The following is a 24782-nucleotide window of genomic DNA, read 5'->3' as shown; positions in this document are numbered from 1 at the left end:
CAAACTGCAATTTGGGCAGCACATTGGCTATTTTGCACTTTGAAAATGCAAATTATATAGAAACACTGAGTAAGAACAAAACAAGCAAAACAATCCTCACACATACAAACAATATTTATGCCTAATTATTTACATAAAAACAGGACAATGGAGCACTCCCTTCACAGATCATTCATCATCATCATCAATTTATATAGCGCCACTGATTCCGCAGCGCTGTACAGAGAACTCATTCACATCAGTCCCTGCCCCATTGGGGCTTACAGTCTAAATTCCCTAACAAACACACACAGACACAGACTATGGTCAATTTGTTAGCAGCCAATTAACCTACTAGTATGTTTTTGGAGTGTGGGAGGAAACCGGAGCACCCGGCGGAAACCCACGCAAACACGGGGAGAACATACAAACTCCTAACAGATAAGGCCATGGTCGGGAATTTAACTCATGACCCCAGTGCTGTAAGGCAGAAGTGCTAACCACTTAGCCACCGTGCTGCCCATCCCTAGTGTATACAAACGTGGCTATTCTTAGGCATGACAGAGGTGACGATATCTCCATCACTGTAATATTTCACTGGAGCCTTTGAATACTAATACTGGTATGTGCATTGTTCTGTGCATCTCCAGACAGTCAGGAAAATTTGAACCCCTCAATTAAAGAGAAATTGCGTACTAAAGACACACACTTCAATGGAAAAAGGGTCTTTACAATGAGACTGGTTGCTGTGGGTTACAGTACGTCTTTCACGTGCACCAGTTTTCAGAAGTGTCCCTTACCGTGTATTAGCAACAGTTTGTCCTATACTGTTTGAGAGGTTTGCCTGTCAGTAGAAAAAGTTCAGAGAGAGGAATCCGAAGCACTACACACATCTTAACCTGAAACAAGTTTCTATAAAGCCATTTGTCTGGAAGCTTTAACAGCAGCAGATGGGGCTAGAATTTCAGAGATCTGACCCTAGAATGCACATTCTGACTGAACAAGTCACCAGCTGCACTGAAGGCTGCGGGATAAGAATTTCTTCCTTAGCAAATGTCTAATGCCTGAAAAGCATGTTCTGCTAAATCTATAACCCAGAAGGTGTAGTACACATAAAGACTGGAATGACAACGCCAAAATATCAAACATTCTGTGGTCTGCTGAACTATACTACGGCAGAGGTCATGAACTGGTCTGTGAGTACGTCATGATAAAACATAGCAAGTATAGCGAGCTTCATCTCTTGGTTTTACAAGGATAAAGTTGTGTCGTAATAACCAGGGAATGTACAAAGCTAGGACACGATCATGTTCGGAGAAACCTCAGGGTCCCCTGTGTTTTTATAAAGCATTTCTCAATGGATTAATAAGGGCGCTTTATTATTATTCAACGGGGTAAGCCAGCTTCAACTGATACTGCCTGAATATAAAGACAGGCATTATGTCCACTCTGTGATACACTACTGTAGTGATATAACAAGTCCTGAGGGAGAAGTATTTTAGCGGACCTCTGTCCTTTTCTGGAGGGGATGTAGACAATTAGTTAATCCTGTACTTTAAAAAAGTTTCTTTGTTTATTTTGCAATACTTTAAAATCTACTTATCTTTAACGCTCTTTCAGCCAACAAGTAGTCTAGCTTGCATTTTAAGGCTGTGTTCGTTAATAGTGTGTTAGTTAATAGATAAATAAAACTTAGCAGACAGGTAATTTGCACTACAACATATAGACTTAAGCTGGGTACACACTACAGAAATTTCGACCAACTTTTTATGCCGAGCAATTTTACATGCGATCGATGGTCCGATCGCTCGGTCCACGGGCTGCATACACATTAGCCTTGTTTAGGACGATAAAGAAAAGAGCAGACATCCCTTTAGCGACTTTTTACAGCCATGTTGTCGTGAGCAATGACTAATTTCGTACTCACTGTTGTGGATCGGTCGGAAGTTTATACACACTACACAGTGGAAACGAGATTGGAACGAATATTAAACGGTACGACCAACCAAATAAGGCGATAATCGTCCATTTGGGCAGACTTTCGACCATCGCACTGACCCGACTTTTGAACGAGCGGTCGTATGTCGACTGTTTGAGCCAATTATTGGACGAAAACAGTGTAGTGTGTACCCAGCTTTAGTCCTCGTTTAGTTACTAGACACAAAAGTAATAGAACTTTATATAGTTTCTATTTTCCATTGTCTTTTACTCCTTTCTAACAGGTTTTTGATTAAACTATCCTGTTGTAGCCTGTTTGCTCAGAATTTGTCTTTTTCCTTTTTGATTTACCCTGATCTTTTCCAGGGTCTCTGTCCAGTTTTGCCCGTAATCCCACTACTTCCTGGATCCCATTTCTTTTGAGTGGCCAGACACAAGTATTCTGCTTGGGAACACATTGGACAGCTACTGCTTTTTTAAATTGCATTTCAAGGGTGATTAAAGCATATAGGTCAATATAGGACCTGCATATAATGAGGTGCCCTTGACGCTGGGATGCAGGCTTAAAGGTTTTATCAAAATATGAACCAAAACCTCATGTTTGCATGTTGCAAGATACACACAGATGTGATGTGTTAAGGATAAGCGCTGACAACTGTCCTTTTACTCTTTTGCCCATTCACATTAACGTGGCCCCTTCTCTGTTGTCACGCGTACTACTTCTAGTCAGGACACCACTGTCTGTGTGATTTACAGAATGTGCAGTAAGACCAGCAAGGTCCAAGTCAGATAATGAACGCAAACAACCGATTTATTGGTATGGATTACAAGAACAATGATCTTAAAGGCAACATTTGCTTATGCTGGTCACACACACGTAACAATCTGGCTGTCTATCCCCATCTTTTCAGTCACTGACCGATGACCAGATCAAACTTGCTTAAGTAATCATAGGCTGACCAGTGGGCTTGGAACCATGGATAGCATTCAGCCAAATACAACATAAGTGTCACATTCTATCGGTTACAGTTACACAAAAGGTTAAGGTTTCCTTTGTAAGATTTCGCAACAATAATTATGCTCTTGACACAAGTGTTTACTAGGAGAAGAAACCTCAAGACATTTTGAAGGGAGAATAAAACCAAACATACGTCAGGATCAAAAACTCTGTTTCTCTGTCTATCTATAGTCATTTGCATTAACTGTTCTACCACAATTGTATTTAATGAATAAACGTTTGACAGCTACTGCAAGCGCTGAACAAATTAATTTCCTGCAGACATTTGCAGTAGGAAGTCTGTCCTGAATAAATATAGTTCATTTGTACCATTTCTGTGTGCAATGTTGATAAATAGTTAGTGCTGTACTGAAAATATACTATTTAAAAAGGAACATTCACTTTTTTAAAAAATTCATATATTTACATGAGTATGTGTTTATCATGTATCTGCTGCCTTATGGTCCAATGACATCAACAGTAACAGTTTCCCTGTAGCATTAAGGGTTATTCTGTAATGTGCAGACACAGTTTTTCAATTAATTAAAAGACCATCAATAATCCTGCCTCCAATTATATCAGTAAATAGGAGAAGGAGAGGGGAAGAGCCCAGACTACAATATTTTTAAAACCACTTGATGCAAGTTATCTAAAAAGTCTCCCAGCTCACCTGTAGCTTAGAAACTTTTTTTTTTTTTAATATATGCTTAGTTCTATACAAGAAAGCAGGAAACAAGTTACAAAGCTCCATTTATAAAAGTATGGAGTTCTTTCCCCTCCCCATAAATAATATGATTACACTCTTAAATTGTTGGATTGACTTGCATGTTGGATTGACTTGCATGTTTTCCAAGCTAGATCTGCCAACCAGAGGGGATGTTTGAAGGTGGCCACACTTGAACTACTGCATTTCTGTGGAATCACATACAACTGAAGCATGCATTACAATCCATGTGGTTTCATCATAATTATCATAGATTTGTAAGGTGCAGCACCATACAGTAGGGAACACAGGACATACATAAAACAAGGACGTACAAGACATACAAAATAAAGGCAGACATGAAAACAAAGGGTATGGAGGACCCTGCTTATTAGAGAGCTTACATTCTAAGTGAAAGAGGGCACAGCTGAAACAAGAGGAGCGAGTGTGGCTCAGAGTAGAGATTGGGACAGTTGTGAAGGCTGTGGGAAAGTTTGATTGAGCGTGGTAGGGAATTCCATAAGTGGGGAGCACCACGGGAGAAGTCTTGTAGGTGAAATGAGAGGTGGTTACCAGAGACGAGACAAGGCGAAGGTCAGAAGTAGATCTAAGACAGCGAGAAGGAGAGTATTTTGGTAGGAGATTACAGATGTATGCAGGGGTAGTGTTGAGGGCTTTGTAGGTAAGGGTGAGCAATTTGAACTTGATTCTGAAAGACACAGGGAGCCAGTGTAGGGATTTGCAAAGTAGTGTAGCAGATATGGAGCGGTGGTAAGAATAACATTGTAAGAGTTTGTGACTGTTTTTACACACATTACAATTATGACCAGTAACAGCAGAAACACATTTTCAGTGCATGCGTAATCGTACAGTTAACATCAACACATTTCACCCAAAATTATTGAATTTAATATATATCTGGTCAGATTATTGATATGATGCCATTGAAATTTGAAAGTATTGGATATATTGTCACAGACACGTATGAATGCTTTAACAATCTGGTAAAAAAAAACAAACCACAACAATAGGTATAAAAGGGATCCGATTGTAAAGTGTGTGATCAGCTTAAAGTCTTATTAATATATATAGCTGGCACTCCAATCTTTATGAGCAGAGAAATATATGCATTAGATTAGATAGAATTTACTACACTACTGTAAAGGTTTTTTAAAGCAAAATGGAAAACGCAAAATAATGCACAATTCTCAATAAATCTGCTTGAGGTGAGAGGGATTACGGGAAAATGAGAAAAAAAAATGGAAGCTTTACCAATGGAGGAGAGCTATGCAAACCAACTCGCCAGCACCATCACGGAACCTAGGTACAATCCTATAATCATCTAATATGATAAAATATACTGTTATAGAACCCTGAGGTGGAGTATTCAGAATAAAGGGTTTGCTGTTCTTCCTTCCGGCCAAGGCTCCAGCAAACAATCCGGTTCAGGATTTCCTTGGTCCTGACTTGGTAATTGATCAATTAGAAATGGTAAACTGCTATATAAAACCTGAGGAACAGGCTTATTCAGGGCCTTATAATTTGTAACGTAAAGTGAACTGGGGATACCTAGGAAGGTCTCTGATGCAAAGCTGGGATTACAATTTTTTTTGTTTTTTGCTGTGTAGTTTGCTGTGCTTCAGACCCTGAAGCCAGTGGAATCCATATAAATATTTGTGTTCAATCCCCCACCCTCATCGGCCATATGGCCTAAAACAGGCTTGGCTAACCTGTGGCACTCCAGGTGTTGTGAAACTACAAGTCCCAGCATACCCTTCCGGCAATAAGCGGCTATATATTGGCAAAGCATGCTGGGACTTGTAGTTTCACAACACCTGGAGTGCCACAGGTTAGCCAACACTGGCCTAAAACCTCAGCCTTGCAACACAACCTGGCCCGGCAGGAAGACGAACGTGCAGCATTTGTCCAGGAAATGTTGTGTTGCTTCTGTTTGTGCAAATAAGGATTTCTTGAGGTTTCAAGTGTTCCCACAGGCCATGCACACCAAACGGCCAGACAGTCTTCTTAGAGCCAAGGTAAGTCAGCTCACCATGTACACAGAAAAGATCCATGGTAATGTAATGGTAATACGATTATCCTAAAGGTGCGATAATACTATTTCGAGGTAGCACCAATAACCAATATAGTATGGGTCGTTCTCAACATCATGCATAATTATAAAACTTTCCTGATTATGCAAATATTTAAATAAGACAATACAAACACCTATATGTTTATTAATTATTAGTTTTAAATATATAATTTACTTAGAGAATAAAGAATCGGAAACAGAAATCCATAAATCTAATCATTACTTCATTAGCAAAAGTGACGTTTACTAAAGATTTCTTGGAAGACTTCACATCCTTGCCTGTAAATGATTTAGCAGAAGCCTCACCCAGCAAGGCTGTGACGTGGATGCCACAAGCACAGTGTGCCCCGGCCACCTAACAGGCTCAGATCTTCAATAGAAGAATTTAATCAGCTCATGTGACCTCTCAACAACACCACACAGCCTTAAGTGTGTATTGACCATGGGCCTACAGCAATGACTGTAATTATTACAGAGTGTTTATTGTGAGAGCTGGTTTCCAAAGGTCACTGCACTTATTAGTGCCCAAAGTATTTCAACATAGTCGCTCACTGTTCATAATCTCTGGATGACTTCACAATTTCTATTCATGCTTCAGTATAATGCACTTAATCAAATCCTGGCATGTCGTTTTACATTTTCTAGCTGCGTGTATATGTAACGGTGGATAGTGACAAAAATGTGATGAGGTTGACACGTTTTAATGCTAAACTAGTGAGAGTACATCAAATCTAGAGGTTGTTTTCAGAATAAGGGGTCAGAATATGAATCCTCTAAGACACTTCATTATATAAAATTGTAAAATATTCTCTATCCATGGTACCCAGATAATAAAAAAAATAAATAAATCAGGGACTAATCCTCAAACATCAAACCATAAATGGTAGTCAGACAAGCCAAATTCGTGCATGGGAGGCCAAACTGGAAACTATGCTGGATTAAAGGCATAGGGAGCACAATAATCGGATACCAGCTACCAGATAGATTTATATTAAAGAGGAAATGAGAAATAACTGGTTGCCTGCTTACATTCCTCGATCAGACACATGCCTACCCACTAGTGGCAGGACTGAGTTCCATGACTGGATGCACCCACCAATCGTGACACTGTCTTGAGCGGATACAATTCGGGATGCAATGTCACCTATATCTCAAAACTTGTACTAGGCTAGCAGAAGTTCTGAGACCTAACAATCATGCCAACACCGAAGGGTGCAGAGCTTTATGGGGGGAGGGGGGGGGACGTCTATAAGAGGCACAACACTTGCTGTTGGTTAGTCTACTGAACACTGAAAGGATCTTCTGATTCTCAGAATGATTTTAAACAAAATAAATTGTACCAGGCAAAGTTACATACAAAGTGAAATATTTCGGTTTTTACATGTGTATTTCAGTTTTTTTACAATATTATTTCTTAGGAATAGTTTCACTGTAATGTTCTAATTGGTGTAACTACTTGCTGAAGATTTGCAAAGCCCAAATTGGGGCTACAGCTACATGGTCATCTTCAGTCTCTCTGATTAAGTGTCATAAAACAAATAAGGTTGGCCCTCCACCAGTATTACAATGTTGATAAAAATAATATCAATAACATCAATAATAATATTGTAGATTTGTACGGCTCCACAGCGTAGTACGGAAAGGATACCGGAACATACATAAAACAGGGACAAACAAGGCAGACAAAATAAATGCAGACATGAAAACAAAGGGTATGAAGGACCCTGCACATTAGAGAGTTCACATTCTAAGTGGAAGAGGGCACAACTGAAGCAAGAACAGCGAGTGTGGATCAGAGTGGAGATTGGGACAGTTGTGAGGGTGCCTTAATGTGAATTGTTATCAGAGATAAGGTAACCTCTAAACAAATAAGTAAAAAAGATGGGTTTTCAGAGAGCGTCTAAAGATTTGAAGGCTATGGGAAAGTCTGAAAAAAGACAGTTGGTTACACAAGATAGTACAGAAGGGGAGAGGTCAGGGGAAGAGATATAGATCAGCGTAGAGGTGGTACTGGAGGCCAAATGAGCTAGTTAGTGGCCCAAGAGAAGAGGTCTACAATGAAAAAAAAGTAAAAGGCCCAAGAACATAGCCTTGTGGGACCCCAACAGATAGTGGGAGTGGAGCAAAGGATGTGCCAGAGGTAGAAACACTAAAGGAGCGGTTCACTTGGTAGGAAGTGAACCAGGAAAGAACGATCACAAAAGCCAATGGAGTGAAGTGTGTGCAGGAGACGAGGGTGATCAGTGTCAAAAGCAGCAGAACGGTCCAGGAGAATGTGTATGGGGAAATAACCCTTAGACTTTGCAGTAAGTACATCTTCGATCACTCTTGTGAGAGCAGTTTCAGTGGAATATTGGGGGAGGAGACCTGATTGCAGAGAGTCAAAAATGGGGAGAGGGAGAGGGCTTTATACACTAATTGCTCAAGTAGTTTGGAGGCAACGAGAAGGAGGGAAATAGGGGGGAGAGAGACTGGATTAAGAGATGGTTTCTTTAGAACTGATTAAATGAGAGCATGTTTAATGGAGGGTGTAAATGTGCCAGTAGAGAGAGACAGGTTGAAGAGGTGAGTTAGAGGTGGGCATGCATTGTGGGGGAGAGGGAACAGAAAAGTTGGGAGGGAAAAGGGTCAAAGGGACAGGTTTTAGGACGAGATGATGAGATGAGTGCAGAGACTGTCTTCAGTTACTAGAGAGAATGACTGAGGGTGGATTGGGGAGTGTAGGTGAAGACAGTTAGGAAGTAGTGGAAGCATAACACTGGATGGGAATGAGATTTCCTCCAGTGCCACTCTGCAGTTCGGGAGCACTTTTTACAGGTAGAAGGTCTGTGCCATGGTTAGGGTTTGGATCATGGGAGACTATATGTGGTAGCTGGAGCTGCATTGTCTAGGGATGAGTTGATTGTTTTGTTGTAGAAAGAGACAGCCTGATTAGACAATACAGTCGGAGAAAATAGTTGTTTTAGTGAAAATGAGAAGTGGATTGGGTTAAGAGTACTTCGGTTTGGTTGTGTACGTGTGTATGTGGGTGCAGGGGGAAGGGGGAAGGGCATGATCCAAGGCGAGGCCGAAGGAAAGGAGGTTGTGATCAGAGTGTGTGAATGTTACAACACCAAAAAAAAATATTATGTGCCAATGTATGTATTATCAGGCATAGCTAGGGAGCAATCAGACTACAGTTTACATTACAATTGCTTCAGCATGGTTGGCAATGTTTAGGCAAAGGAATAGTGGACAATGTCCTTTGCCCCTTTAAAGGGGGCCCACATTGTGTTTTCAGAAGGGTGAATATGAAAATTATCTGCAATAACCAGAACTAGTATCACCCAGCAACATCATTAACAGAATATACAAAGCATTCTATTAGTAACCAGCAGATGTGTTAATAAAAGCATCTCAATTATAAATTACATTTTTCCACAAATTTTGATTGAGAAAAGTTGAAGGGCAAATCAGGACTGATCAGAAACAATTGTTAATTTGACTTTAGTAATAAATAGATAAATATATTACCTCGTCTTCTCCCATAACTCCTTGCTGCATGTAAACAAAGGACAACATTGTCAATGTATCATAGAATCACTTAAATATAAATTAAAACTAATATGCCACTATCAACCTCATACAACCTTCAGTACAAGATACCCTTACCAGAGACAAGATAAATGACCCAATACTGGCGATGTATGGTGCGGTTTAGAAAAGCCAGTTATTTCCTCCCAGTTACTGATCAGATAATCAAAATGTTCTTGTTTTACAAATAAAGGGAATACAATTTAGACTCTGGGAGCAGTGTGTCATAGTTGTATACCTCTATATGTATATAAACTAATACATAGAAGGCCCATAAGATTTACAAAAAATAATTTATACATATACACACACAAACGTATAAATTAGGTTACATTGCATAGTCCAGTTGAGCTTTAGTACATCTACAGTAAATCATGTGAGCACTGGCAGAAATTATTCATGTCACTCTAGTTAATTCATTGCTCTTTCTAAAATTAATTATTGACTTAAATCTGTCAAAAGCGCTCAATGTGTATCAAGGAGTTGTTCTAGTTTTAAAGTGAAAAATCCTAAAAGGACATTTTCAGAACAAGACTTTTAAGTATGAGAGACCAAGAAGGGAATTGAATCCACTGACAAGCGATTGCACAATTTAGTCTTCGTTCATTGATGAACTTTCTTTCATGCAGTATTAAATACACTTCTAGGGACCCTTCATCCTAAAAACTGAGAGTCCAGTTAAAAATAATAAAAAAAAGTCACATGCGCCCAGGAACATTTTGTTCATTTGTTCCATACAATACACGAGTTGTAATGTTTGACCTTCATCAGCTGAACAAGACTGGCAGAAAGACTTTTTTCCTTTGTCAACTCAACAAAAGCCCCCTTGTAGCAATAAAACAAATCTTCATCTAAAATCAGAAGGAAAACAAAAAAAAAAAAAAAAAAAACAAAAAAAAAAAAAAAAGAGACTCATTTATGCAACCACTAAGCAAACATGGGGCTTGTTTTGGGGACGTATGCACAAGTGTATTGGAAACTAGACAGCTCTCTGTGTTAGAGGGACCCCCGATCTATTGGTGCATGCCTGCAGAGCTAGGATTTAAGCCATGTGCACACTGCAAATTTTATTTCCATCTTCCCTGTGTTCCACTTTTAAACAGGGGAATAGACGGTAGACCGATACTCTCATACAGATCATTCATCTTATGGAGTGTATATACACCAGGGCACTTGGAGAAGCGTATGACAAAGTGGGCACAGGGGAAGTCGAACATGTTTTTACCACAGTCCCAGCTTCTGCGAGAATCCGTGAGCACAATCACATTGCTCCATAATGATCTGTAAGTACCCTTCTCAGGAGAGAGGGAAATAAAGACACCCATATGTGCACATAGCCTATACTATAAACTGGTCCATTTGGCATATCTGTCCTCTGTTGCTGTTTTGGCCAAACTGGAGGATGCAATTTATCTGGTGTTGATAGTCGCTGCTGGGGTACATTTCTGAAACCCATCGCACAGAAAACATATGCAATTACAGACCAGTTGTAGCAGTGTTGTTGCAATGGTTTCTTTTTTCCTGTGCACCCTGCATTATGGGTATGGCGGTCTACTGATAATTATTTTACTAAATAGATGTTTAAGTGACCCTTAGAGTGTTTCTGCTGACTGATCATATGGTTACAAAACAAGCAATAAATATTTTATTATGTAATAAATGACAAATACCCCTCTTAGGTCACATGCTAGTCATCTCAAATTAGCTTGCCTTGCACATTCATTCGCGTGCTGTTTCTTATACCATCAACGTTCTAAAAATATCTACAGTACCGTTTCCTGGGGAGCAAATCACAAGATGCAAGAATAAAAGAACATATATTGGCAGTGTGTGCACCTCAGTCACACAGATGCATTAGACTCGGTTTCCACAAAGGCACAGAGGATCAGGTGATGCTGACAGGAAGTAAGTGGATAATCACATAGCGGGACTAACGCATGCCAAAGCAGCCTATTCAACGATGATTTCTGAATAGTCAGGCTTTCAATTCTACTAACACACTGCGCTCTCCAATCCAAACAAATGGAGAAATTCACAGAGAAAGCAGCGTGGCAATAATATATGCCTACCGAAAACAAAAATAAAAACTGTACAGGGCTCTTTGAGGTAAATTGGATTTTTTATTTTTTATAAAGTAGTTCTAAACAAGAACAATAGAGGAATACTAGCTGGAGAGAGCCCTGTTTACAATATAACCCATGGATGTCAAGTCTAGAGGTATTTTCAGAATGAAATACCTAATTTTACGTCTTTCTAAGCATTTTCCACACTACTGGCTGCATGCTGCTCTTGCTTTATATATATTTCTCTATAGACTGTCTCCCAGACTATCTGAAAACTGTTCTGGGTCAACTAGCCTGGAGAACAAGAGAAATCAAATTTCAGACCTGCAAGCTGTCCTGATTTTACACACATCAGAAAGAGGTGTGGCTTGGATGGAATGTGGGAGTGGCCCATTTCCATTTAAGAATGAGGGAAGACGTAAAAAATTATGTATCTGTGCGTTTGTGCGTATATATACCATCTCACAGAAATTGCTAGTTTGGTAAATATAATTTAAAAAGGAAAGCTTTACCATAAACATATCAGCAGCTTTAGGGATTCTTCAGTTGTTGCTTTATGTATAGCAAGGGCAATCTACAGCCAATAAAGTTGTACAATTCTATAAACATCATACATTCTAATTTACAGATTAGTATTTCTACTTCTACTGCCAGGTATCCATTTAGCGTCAATGGTGGATTACTTAAGACCGCGACAATATCTGTCAAAGCACATTTGTTAAGACAATTAATCTGTGATGATAAATAATTATTCTGAATTAAGAGGATTGTAGCAAAAAAAATAAAAAAATAGTGTGAATACGGAATTAGACCTTTTACTTAGTGAGCCCCTGAAGGAGTGGATTTATTAATTAATTGTGTAGGACAGTTCAAATTGGCCAACCATTGTATAGTGTGTAGCCCCATCCTAAAACAATGAATATCCAATAGGATAAGATGGAAAATTGGATCGGTGAGTAACATTCAACCAAGCTTGAACTGGAAGTACTGCACCAACAACCAATATAAATGATATGCCAATAGTATTGCATAACTGCAATCTGCTCAGATCTGTACAATAGATTGATCAAATCAGATTGCCAAAGTGTGTGGCAGTCAAATGGTTGAGTGTAAGTATTTTACATATCAGCAAGCATAAAGTAAAAGCTTTGAAATGCCATGTAAATGTGGGATACTAGTTGAAGCCACAACGTAAAGCTTCAACACAAACATGGCTCTTGGTGGATAAACCGATAACTCCCCCCTCTACCATCCCTGAACAGGTCTAATCACTAATCGCCTTTATGGAGGCCTATATCCTGCAAAACATAGCATTCATTATTTGTTTATGAAGCAAAAATCAAAACAGATCAACTCTATACTAAACATTATACAGTGAGTTCTTGATGAATGTCTGGGTGTGGTTATGCTAAATATCAGGTGTGGTTTGATTGAGGATTGGCTAGTATGTCAAGGAACATGTAGAAAATGTTCATAGTTTAAGCAATGTTCACTTATAAACAGTAATCACGTATATAGTTGGTTATCTAAGCATACAGGACAAGAGACGTGGTATTATGTAGTTATCAATACAGAGTAAGAACTAGGTTCAGCTACATAAAATGTGAGCTTCTCTCTCTCAATTTTCATGATTCAACATGGCAGCTAAAAATGAACCAGGCTTTGCCCTGGCAAGATTACCCCCCTGCCAAACAGTGCTTGCCAATAGCATTATATTAGGATAGTCCTTATATCACCAATGGTAAAATATGTTGAAACAAATTGGAGGTTGGTTCAGAAAAAAGGTCTTAGAATTTAAGAAAGGGCTCAGGCAACGAGATTAAAATATATAGTGCGCACATGATTAGATGTTTGAATATCTATACAACTATAAATAATTTTACAACGCTCCTATATTCATATGACCCAGCCAGCCCGGAATAGCAAAGACACAGAGATGGTAGAATATTCCAACAAACTACCAGAAGAAAGGCAACATGTGTACTGGACACTTCCTTATCTGCTTGGGGGGAGAATGTATCACAAAAGTCAGTTTAACCCTGGAAGAAGGGATGGATGATGGAATAGAATACTGCAAATGCATGAATCCCGCATTCAATTCTTCTCACATTAGAAAACGACAGATTCTTTGCATCCTTAAACGGCTCACACCCGTGCGTACCATTTGTTTGAAAGAATTCAAAATTCAGATATAAATGTTTTTCCCTATTTATTTATTTTAGATGCAAACAAGTCTAGTTCTATTCAGAGGGGGTTTTATCTTGAAATACTAGTCCTGTCGATGGACTGAAAGAAAGAAATAGCCATACTGACCCACAATGTTGAACTAACCCATTAAGCTGGAGCACCGCAGCAGTTAGCCGATTTGCATGAAAATCGCCTGGACTCAATGCTGCCCTCCATTACATAACGTCGTTCCCTTTCAAAACAGTAGCCACATCCCGCTAGGTCAAAAATGATGTAGAGACTGATATATGGTGAACAAGCGAGGAAAAGTTTTTAATCCCACTTTACCCTGGAGGCCTGTTAGATTCCAGTTGCTTAACACACTCGGTGAGCTAATTGGAGATTTCATGCCAGATCTGGAAAAGTATTTTAGAGACGAGAACTGTACCAACATCCCTTTTCTATCAATTCATTCATAGATCATCGCAGGGCTTATCGGTGTTAATCATTCCTAGGAAATGAACAATGTGATTCTCCAAATCCAAATAAGTTAATAAAAAAAAAAGGAATTAAGAAAACGTAAGAAATTTTTATAGTGTTTGTACCAATTCAGGATTCAGTGTTCAGTAATACAGGACACAAAATAAAAGTTGCAGTGTCACAAGATGTAGTTTTGCACAGTATTCGTTTCTTAAATGTTAATTACTGTAAATATGCTTCCCCATCCCAGTTAACTGGAGAGAGTGTTAAACTAAAAATGCCCACAATCATGTTACAGTGTTTATTTAGAACGCCACGCAAGCACTGTCAATGCACACAAGAAGCTTGTAAAACAAAAACCCTATAAACACCTTACGGAGACAAGAGCACACACTTTCCTACAGGTAGACTCAGCCATACTATCTTACAGGGCTGCACAAATCCCAGGACACAGGTAGCTAATGCACATTTAATAAAACAAAGAATAAAATCAAAATACTGCTTGTGCTCAATTTTTAAGAGCCTATTCTATTGAAGTCAATGGACGCACATCGTCACCCTAGATTCGCCTGAATGACACATGTATTCTATATTATTTTGCCCGCGCCTATGTGAACGGAATTGGGAAAAGGCATAAACATATGTATTACCTGTGTTAGCAGCAATTATTCTTAAAGAAATTCCATCATAAAGAGAAAGCTTTCTCAGAGTACACGGCATCTGATTATATCCTGTCACTATAAACCATATTTATGGCCGAACCAAATGACAAAATCATTTGAGCAGTCCTCGCGTTCTGTATTAAGCACCAAATAAATTGCTGCAGAGGGGAATTTGGAGCAGGAAGATTAATTCTAGAGGACTATGTAATCAGTCATTGGATTAACAATTATGCACCGAGATAAAGGTCACTGCTTCGTTGGCCATTGTTCATTAACCCCTGGTGCCAAAGGTCAAAATTAACAGCCAGGGTGATTTGATGTAAAAAGTAAAAAGCCAACTGCTAAAAACAAACAAACAAGAGAAGAAAGAGAAGAAACAAGAGAAGCAAGCCATACACATCGGCACAAGAGATGAAAATGTGTTTCCCTTTCAACTAGATTACAAACTACTCTCACCCACCCCCAGCAATCCAAGAGATGAAATAGAAACATCTCTATAAGGCTCCAATTTAGTTTCAAGTTAAAATATGTAGAGGAGGCCGCCATTTTCAGTCACGAAGTGCTTCGGTGATGTCACTGGCTTTGAGTGACTGAATAAGCTGCAAGCTGACTGGTTCTGCCCACAAAATGGCTGTTTCCAATATGTATAGGCCCCGACGCTCTATGGCGCTAACTTTTCAATCATTTAACAAAACAGCACCGATGTAATACCAGCGATAAATTCCTGTAAATAATATCAGTATATATACGGTCATGTTTGTCTTCATTAGGTATTGCCCTAATTTATACTGTGGCCAGCGCTGTATGGATAAAAAGCACCGATGATACACAAATAGGGTGTGATGTTGGGTTTGTATACTTAAGTATTAAACACAAAAATGACTTACCATTTAACATCAGAAGACTGTCTGTTCCTGGATGAGGGTAGTTCAAACGACCTAGGAAATAAAACATTTGAAGTTAATAATGAATATTATGCAACACCCATCTTGTTTTACAGTGACTAATACATAGTGGTTCCTAGCGTCTATTTGGGTGGAAGAGATTTGTGCAACAGTAAGTGATCCAATAGGATAAGGGCTCTCTTGTTACACACACACACACACTCCAGAAGTGTGCCGACCTCTAGAGATCTCCCGCCCATTTCCAGAGTCTCTATCTATACTCTGCACAGCAGGAACCTTTCTAATGCTGCCAAAAAAAAAACAACAGGTAGAAATATAAATTCACGCATTTTAGTAAAACAAGAAAACTATTCCCTGTGCACTACTCCATGTATTACTGCCCTGAACAGAACATCTTGCACTGTGCACTATGTCTAGAGTACGTCATCAGTAAAAGCCCTGATAACAGGACACCTTTCAGGGCTTTTATGTATTGGAGAAAAGCATACATACAACTGACCCAATATCCGAGACCCCAGTCCATCAATTCACTAAGAAGTAGTGGCACGGCTTGACGTAGTGACAGATAGGCTTGGTTTCACCCCAACCCCACAGAATGGGCACCTTTCACTGTGTGTAAGCAGCTGGTACACGCTGAAGAGTTACATTACATATTTGTGAATAAAATAACACTATCTGTACAGGAAAATGTCTACCAGGTGATTTCCGAATCACAATGTTGACATAACCAGCCCCACAGAGCTGTGCAGGCAGACTGGTCTTAAAATAAACAAGAATGTTAAAAAAAAGGTTTATTTACACATTAAAAATTGACAGGTGTAATAACCCAAATAAATTTCCCCATATGGGATATAAAGTGACAGTTTGTAATAACAGAGAGACCTTTGGCAGACATTTGCTTAACTAATGGTCCAACATTATTTTAACCCTTCTGTCTCGCAATTCACGGTTGATTGCAAAAAATAGGTATCATGGTAAGTGGAATCTCTTGGTACTATAAACCATTAACCATGTCAATCAAGTGCCTCACATTACTGTGCGAACTAGCACACTGCAGCACCCCCAACTGTCCCAATTTCAGCAGGACAGTCCCAATTTTAGGACTCTGCCCCGCTGGGGAAAGGGAGGTATGCAATGGGCAGTCTAGCGCTTTACAGCACTAGGCGCCCACCGGGGGCGTGACCACACACTTTTTGTGATGTGACCACACCCCCATTCATCATGGCCATACCCCTTATCCCACAGGTGGGGACAGACATGTTGATAGGTATGCACTGCAGTGACCTATAGCAATAATCTTTCTTTTACTGGACTACCATGCACAAGATCCGTGATAGACAACCCGAAACACCTCAGGGCCACATGGATGTCCCTCCAACCTTCAAAAGGGCCACACGTTACCTTTAATCTCAGTAATAAGTTAAAACAATACATTTAATCAAAGAGACACACATCATTAATAACACATCAGCAGGCATTTTAAACAAGCCTTGCAAGCTATAAGGGTCAGCACAGTGGTTAGTATTGCAGTCTCACAGCTCTGGGGTCATGGGTTTGATTACTACCATAGCCCCATCTCTGTGGAGTTTGTATGTTCTCCCCCTGTTTGCATGGGTTCCCCCCGGGTACTCTGGTTTCCTCCTACACAGCCCAAAAAAAAAAAACTGGCAAGTTAATTGGCTTCCGACAAAACAGTGTGGTAGGGAATTTAGGGCGTAAGATTCCATTTTGCAGAGATTGATGAATATGACCACATAAGACTGGGCGTGCGCTAGATGGCAGCCTCACCCTCTGCAGCAACGTAAAGTGCTTTGAGTCCTGTTGGGAGAAAGGCGCTATATAAAAGAATTATAACAAACAAATCTGACAAAGCAAGAAGGAGCTGTGGGCTGCAGGTGAAGGCGAGGGGGCTGCCTATTGCCCATCCGATCAAGCTCAATGCAGGTTGGCTGTTATTGGCATCCTGCAGCTATGTTGGTAAATAGGCCTAACAGACTTCTACATTTTTTAGGGTGATTTATTTCAATTAACATGCGACATCGAAAAACAATACTTTGTATATGCTTTTTTGGAGTGGAAATTCCCACTTGGGCTACTAAGACATTACCCAGAGACACCAATACACTGTGACTAAATATAGCACTAAGCATTTAATGCCTTTGCTTAAATTAGCACAACCAGTATCCGTTCAGGTTGTTGTAAACCAGAACTCCAGTCAGTTGCAATGTTCAGAAAGCCTGAAGATGCATCTGTAGCACAGACATAATTCCTATGCAAAAGTGCCCCAGAGACTGACATTCTGATTAGTGTAGAAACCGAGATAAGGCATTGAGGTAAACGGGAGGGCAGTGTGTGGTCTCAGTTCACTGTAACTGGAATCTACCATGCCAAGATTCTACTAGATGATTATGAGTAAATATTTACTACATGGGATGGAATACTGTAACACTATACACAATGCAGTATTCCAAAGTTTGCAAATAAAGAATAAAGTAGAAAGCAGTGCATTGCTCGGCATGAAATTATTTTTTGACAGTAGCCTGCCAGTTATGTCAGGTAGGTTTATTTTTTGGTCTTCCAAAATTTAAACTTGATAATAGAGATCTCTATTATATATAACTGTGCATGTATTACAGTACAATTCTATAACTTATTTTTCAAAACCACCCCTGTAAATCACTTCTCCTAAAACCAGTCTCCATAGCCCCTATTATTAATTTCCACTCCCCCTCCCAAATAATTACATGGGGTCAGGGGGTGGTTGCAATTGTGGACATTATTGGAGGGCAGTAAAAGGTTTTGTCCTATAAACTAAAGTAATTGGCTTGCCATTGGGAGGTGGTAGGCTGTTAGTTCACATCCTTGTATTGTATTTACCAACATGACCACAAAAGGACACGACCTGAAATAGCCAGATTTGTGGTAAGCCAGCACACAGAGAAACCATAGTACATCATCTTTACTGGACTAGTAACACATCGCAAGGCTGCAACGTCTGCAGACAGTTCTTCCAAATACAGCCTGTTCAGGACACTAATATATTTGAAGACAAGGAGAGCCAAGAGTCACAGATACACGCCACATGCAGTTTCACAGTTATAGGACCAAACGTCTGCGATTTCTGTTAACGCAGGTGCAGATGGAGTCAATTTGGGGAAATATGTTTGTTACAGGTTAATAGTGGAAAAACTGACCAGATCTTCAGAAAACCAGGAATCACATGTGCACTACCCATAATGCTTCACATTTCAAACCCAGCACAAGGATTACAGGTTATTCTGGGCTACATGACCTAGTGGCAGGATCCACATTTTCTTGCATTCAGCACAAATAAACTCAAGATTTCTAAAATGTAAGCATGATGTTCAACCATATTCTGTCTTCAGTGGACATGTATACAAATTGAAAGTGCTAGGAATTATTAAATCCTCCGAAAAAACAAATACCAAACCCACAATACACAGGTCACGTCATAAAAGCTAAAAATGCTCTGAAATAGAGCAAAAAGTTAAATTAAGAAGGCCTAGCATGTCAGTTATTTCCTTTTATACCTGATGTAAGCTTTGCATCTATATTCCCTGGCACTTGAACAAGGGGGGGGGAAGAGACATACAAGCTCCACACAAATACTGCCCTGTTCAAAATTGAGCCAATAACCCCAGGGAATGCCAACGTGTGTGTGCAGTGGGGGGATAGGTGAATAGGTATGTTAATTACTTCAATCTTTAGTATGAAAAAGCCATATGCACACTGAATCAACAGGACTTCTTTAAAACACGGAGGAAACCTATGGCAACCTTCAATAGAGAATTTATGCTACAAGAGCTATCCATTGATAAGAAACTCCTGGCTGGACAGAGTGAAATGAGTGTAGGGTGCTGTATACATCCAATGACATTGTGGTGTGGAAGGGGGAGGCGGCCCTGAGAGTATTAAATTTAAAAAAAAAAAAAAAAGTTTGTCCTGAGTGCCAAAACACACACACACACAAAAATACAGACAAGATGCTTAGTCATAGCCGAGAAAGGAAGCGGCTAACTGACAAACACGTGCTTCACATTCCAATCACTTTCTCTTCAGCTAGGCAACACCACACACAAGATGCACTGTCCTAGCTTGTTTTCATTATTCCAGTTTTCAAAAAGGAGCAGTGAGAGGGAGTTATTACTAAACACAAAGACTAGCTTTCTTCTACCAAAAGAATGTGCTTAGGAGTATACACATACATTCCCAGCTAAACAGAGCTGGCCAACGGCATGTAAATGTTATCGTTCATGAATCCACATCTCTTACGACTCTCCAAGACAGAAGGACTACTCAATGGCCGGGGTATTTAGTTCACCGGCTGAGAACAAGCCGAGTCTTTCAAAGCCAGACGCCAGTGGCAAGAGGGCAACGTCCCTCGACTTAGGAGCTAGCATGTGCTGGAGAGTCTTTGTGTTCCCATGAACGACAACCAAAGGACATTAAAGTGGCATTAAACTGAAATAATGAAAACACTTATTTTAGATCTCAGAGTACAAAACATCTATTCATACTTGAGCAAATAATAAGTAGGCGTTTTATACAGACCTAAAACCAGTCTTTGGTGCTGTAAAGTATATACTCTGAGCACTCCCTGATAGCAAGGTAAAAAAGTGTGCAATAATTGAAATGTTCTGCTAAAACAGGCATTATTAAAATGTTAGTTAAAAGCAATAAAATAAAAAGTATCTTGTTAAACGAACAGTTTATTTATTAAAGTCAGTGACCTGGGATGGGCTTTCATAGAAATATGGCAATATGTAGTCAGGATATTTGTGCCCAACACAAGGGAATGTTTGGAATAGATTTAGTTTGGTCATCACTCTGTAGTCAAAAAAATTTGACTTATTTTCCGTATAACTGGAGCTGCTATGACATTTAAAAGTAACGGGATGACCCTATATTCCCTCGTTCTCTACAGGATGTGAAAATATTTACTTTTGCCAAGAAAAAAATAAAATAAAAAAAATAAAATAAAAATAGTACTAAATTCCATTTTACAAATCATGATACTTCCCATTTAAAGGAAATACTACTGTAGAGTTTTAGGCATCATCAGCTATTTATATAGCGGTTCTAATTCTGCGGCCCTGTACAGAGAACTCATTCACATCAGTCCCTGCCCCATTGGAGCTTACAGTCTAAATTCCCTAACACACAGACAGAGAGAGAGACTAGGGTCAATTTGATAGCAGCCAATTAACCTACCAGTATGTTTTTGGAGTGTGGGAGGAAACCGGAGCACCCAGAGGAAACCCACGCAAACATGGGGAGAACATACAAACTCCACACAGATAAGGCCATGGTTAGGAATCAAACTCCTGACCCCAGTGCATCGGGCTACGTCTGTTAGGACTCCTGACTAAACATACAAAGATTCCATGTCTGATCCATGTACATTTAAAACTGACTTGAATTTGTTTCAGATAAATTGCTTACAGATCCCAAAAACCTTACTTTAAATAGGAAACCTTAAAAGAACTCCAACCCTATACTTGTTTTTATTTCCTCTTTGTATTTGTCCTGTGAAATAAGGGTGAATGTATAAAATCCTGTTGATGTAGAACTTCACCTAGTCTCTATGATGGTGCTAGTAATGCATTTTGCAGAGCTCACTATTTTGTACAATTCCATTGTCTCTTTTCTCTTCCCCAGAATCCCTTTAATCTCCTCCCAGAGCTCTCATGCCAATCAACTGAGGTATAATGATCCTTTTTACAATAGCTCAGGGGTGTAGCCCAGAGGATAGGGATATGTGGGTCATTACTGGGGGTGGGGTGTAGAACCATGGGGGCGTGGCTTACTGCAGAGTGATGACCAAACATACCCTTCGGAGATCACGTGTCAAATACAAATATGAAGCAAAAAATATATAATTTATTATATTTATAGAAAATATCCAGGTGCCTGGCACACATGATGTCCCTGAGGAAAGTAATGTATCGAAACTTTGGAATGGATTAAATACATCCTTTGGATACTACTACAGTTTGTCTTAAATCCTTGAGTGCCGCCTCAGCTGGACTAAATAAGTGTGCATGTGTGCGTGTGTGCGTGCATATGTATATGTATGTGTATGTGTGCGTGCATGTATGTATGTATGTATGTGTATGTATGTGTATGTATGTATGTGTATGTATGTGTATGTATGTATGTGTATGTATGTGTATGTATGTGTATGTATGTGTATGTATGTATGTGTATGTATGTGTATGTATGTGTATGTATGTATGTATGTGTGTATGCATACACGTATATACACACACATCCATTTGGAGAGGGGTAAATGTAATGGGACATCATTTTTTTTCTTTTTAATAAAAAATGTGTATTAAAGTGGTGTGTCTTCATATCCTCAGAGATCAATGAGGTCTAGGTGAACATGCGTCTCCGCAGTAGGCCTTCACCGAGGAATCACATTTAGGGGAGGTGTCTAACACTTCAGGAAAGTGGAATGTGTTGGAGTATGTTGCACACACTGTTCACATTCTCCCGTCTTGAGTCATTTGTAAGTTAATTTTTTTTCCAGCTCCGTGTCTTCATGACGCAAACAAAAAACCCCCCAGAAAGCAGCCAGTGATACACAGTGAGTACTACGACAGTTTGTGCAGCCTATGCTGCATGAAATCGCGCAGAGAAGTGTCCACACACTTATCTGCCTATGCAGGTTTGCCATTGTGTATGGCGAGGAGAGACAGCGGAGGGAATGACCTTCTAAAGTAGGCCGAGTACAGGGCGTAATCGCGAAGAGATGCAGACCGGGACACAGGCGTTTATACTCCTTTGCAAGTCGTGTTTCTTCTTTACATGTGCAAATATTATGCTTTTGTGTGTGTGTTTAAGCAATTTTTCCCCGTAAGCGACCCTGTAAGGTGGTTTATGTTTTATTGTTCTACAAACAAAACAAACGGTTGTAAACGTGGGCCGTAACTGTAGGTCATGTGTGTCAGGCGTGAAAACAGGCGCAACTTTGCGATAGTCGCAACTTTGCATATGCCCGAAGATGCATGTTTTACAGAAGTTTGCCCCTATGATTTGGGGCGCACAGTTGTGCATCAGCCCCAGTTACTGTACAGACATGCGCAATGTCTTCTCTTAAATGGAAAATCCTAATTGGTTAAACCCTTCTGCTACTGCAGTTCTGCCATTAATGGGTGGCATGCATCACTGATCACCAACTGGTTCATCCTACAGTTACAATGAGGAGCTCTGCTGGACAATTTAACAAGGTTGACAACAGCAGGGGCGGCGCGGGAAAATACAGCACTTCATTTTTAAACCTGTTTTAGAATACTTATATTCAAACTCCAGGAAATCAATTCCCTTGTATAGAATACAGCAAGTCACAATTATTACAGGGATGCATACATTATACAGGTCCTGAACCTGTATAATATATGCATTATTCAGAAACAAATAGTGATTCCAGGCAGTAGTACAATCCCACAGATGTGATCTGAAGTTCATGCTGCAAGGTTGCACTGGGCAGAAACACACATGGGATTGTATTGCAATTATTAAATCATAGCATACGGGATTATAAGGCATGGTTACGGAATACACAAGTTTCTGAGGAAACGAGGACTATTGCTTACAGCGTTCTCCGCAAACAATTTTCAGGTACGCAGTAGAGGTCAGCAATTAAAAGAAAAAGGTAACAAAAAGGGCATTTGGGATCTTGTAGCTGCTTTACCTTGAGATTTAATAATCCCTATAAAATTGTCCATGTGTTCCAACCCACACAGGGTTTGTCATTAATGCAGAGTAATAATACACTGTAACCTTTATAGACACAGATGAGAAGAAATGTGTGTATTCTGCAACATGGGAGTTCTAGGTCAACAAACATCAACACATGACAAAGTCTACTCACCCTTTAAGGGATCGTGTTCAGCTCTCATTATTTCAATAAGGGAGTTTTCCAATGAGTGCATATTCAAACTGTCATACATTCTGCTCCGATCCTACAAGAAAACAGGGACAGACCTGGATTAGGGCTTTGTACACTGGCCTTATAAGCAATCATTTACTTTACTTGTGCAGGAATAGTGTATATATTGCATTAATGCATTTACTAATAATGTGCTACCTGCTATGTATTTGTGGCATATTTTAGAAAGCTGTTTAGTGTTGATCTTTGCGTGGAGGTTAAAACAAAGTCCAGTTGCAGTCAGGAAGTGCTAAAATAAATCTATCATGTATGCAAAGGCATATTAAAGAGAGAATAGTTTATCATCTAGCATCCTTGGCAATGTATAGTCTTGAAAAATCAAATGCAGCCGGTTACAATGCTGAATATTTTAACACCCATAGGTTTGGAAGAGTCCCTTCAAACTTGTTCTGTCCCTATTTTTAAGCCTGATCAACTGCAGTTTCTGATCTTTAAAATTCACAAATATAGATGTATATTGACAGGAAGATTATGAAATGCACTATATACTTCTATTATGATAAAGGTCAGAGTTCAGGCCACCTCTCTGCAGTGGAGCTTCCCTATACTTGTACACATGAACCTATGGACCAACACAATGTCCCTGTATCTTAATAGCTATGCACGCAAGACCCGCGACTAATGGGCAAGATGAGACGACCAACTGAATGCCCTAAACTTGGAAAATTCCAGTGAAATCCAAAAACTGAACAAAACATAAGGAGCAAGTTAGGAAAGGTCTATTTATGTTCCACAAGAAGCACCAAATTGAAAAAACGAATTTAAATACAAATATATTCAGTTTCAATAAATATCCCAATCAGGAAGAGGATTCCCTGAAAAATACAAGGTCATACTTTAAGGATGAAGAAGACATTCAAAGCGGAAATAAATTGTAGTTTATAATCTATACATTATTTGTTATCAAGGTAACGTGCAGTGGTCCTGTAATTGTAATAAAATCTGTTTATTGAGACCAGTGTTTAGTAACCCTAGTCAAATTCGTTGGAACAAGATCTAATTCTGAAAACCCTGCGTTGAACTACAAGTCTCAGCAGTTAGTGCATACCAGAGGATTATGTCTCTTCATTTAAGAAAATGTTATAGTAATTTTAGTATAGTAATGTGTTTTGGGTGTCTTATGCCCCCACCCTCTATGTGATGTCTCCTAAGTGACAATAAGAGGCGTGATCATAGAGAATGTACATTAAAGAAAGATGTAAAATTAACTTAAGACCACTGAAAAACAAAAATGCTTAGAACAAAAACT

The 24782-nt window shown here is 39.4% G+C and overlaps 1 protein-coding gene across 4 annotated transcripts in view; it reads right to left on the bottom strand.

Annotated features, from left to right (window-relative positions):
• Nucleotides 1-24782, bottom strand: part of CPEB2 (cytoplasmic polyadenylation element binding protein 2) — a 69641-nt gene that overhangs the window by 13998 nt on the left and 30861 nt on the right. For 2 of the 4 annotated variants that reach the window (XM_075194672.1, XM_075194673.1), the window contains exons 3-5: nt 23456-23546; nt 15541-15591; nt 9223-9246 (exon numbers count right to left, since the gene is read on the bottom strand). In XM_075194672.1, coding sequence (XP_075050773.1) covers nt 9223-9246; nt 15541-15591; nt 23456-23546 — 166 coding nt within the window. The remainder of the gene's footprint in view (nt 1-9222; nt 9247-15540; nt 15592-23455; nt 23547-24782) is intronic. The other 2 variants (XM_075194674.1, XM_075194675.1) reach the window with 1 other exon arrangement.

This window comes from Mixophyes fleayi, chromosome 1 (genome assembly GCF_038048845.1).
Source record: "Mixophyes fleayi isolate aMixFle1 chromosome 1, aMixFle1.hap1, whole genome shotgun sequence".
Classification (NCBI taxonomy): domain Eukaryota; kingdom Metazoa; phylum Chordata; class Amphibia; order Anura; family Limnodynastidae; genus Mixophyes; species Mixophyes fleayi.
This window is presented reverse-complemented; position numbering and strand designations above follow the sequence as displayed.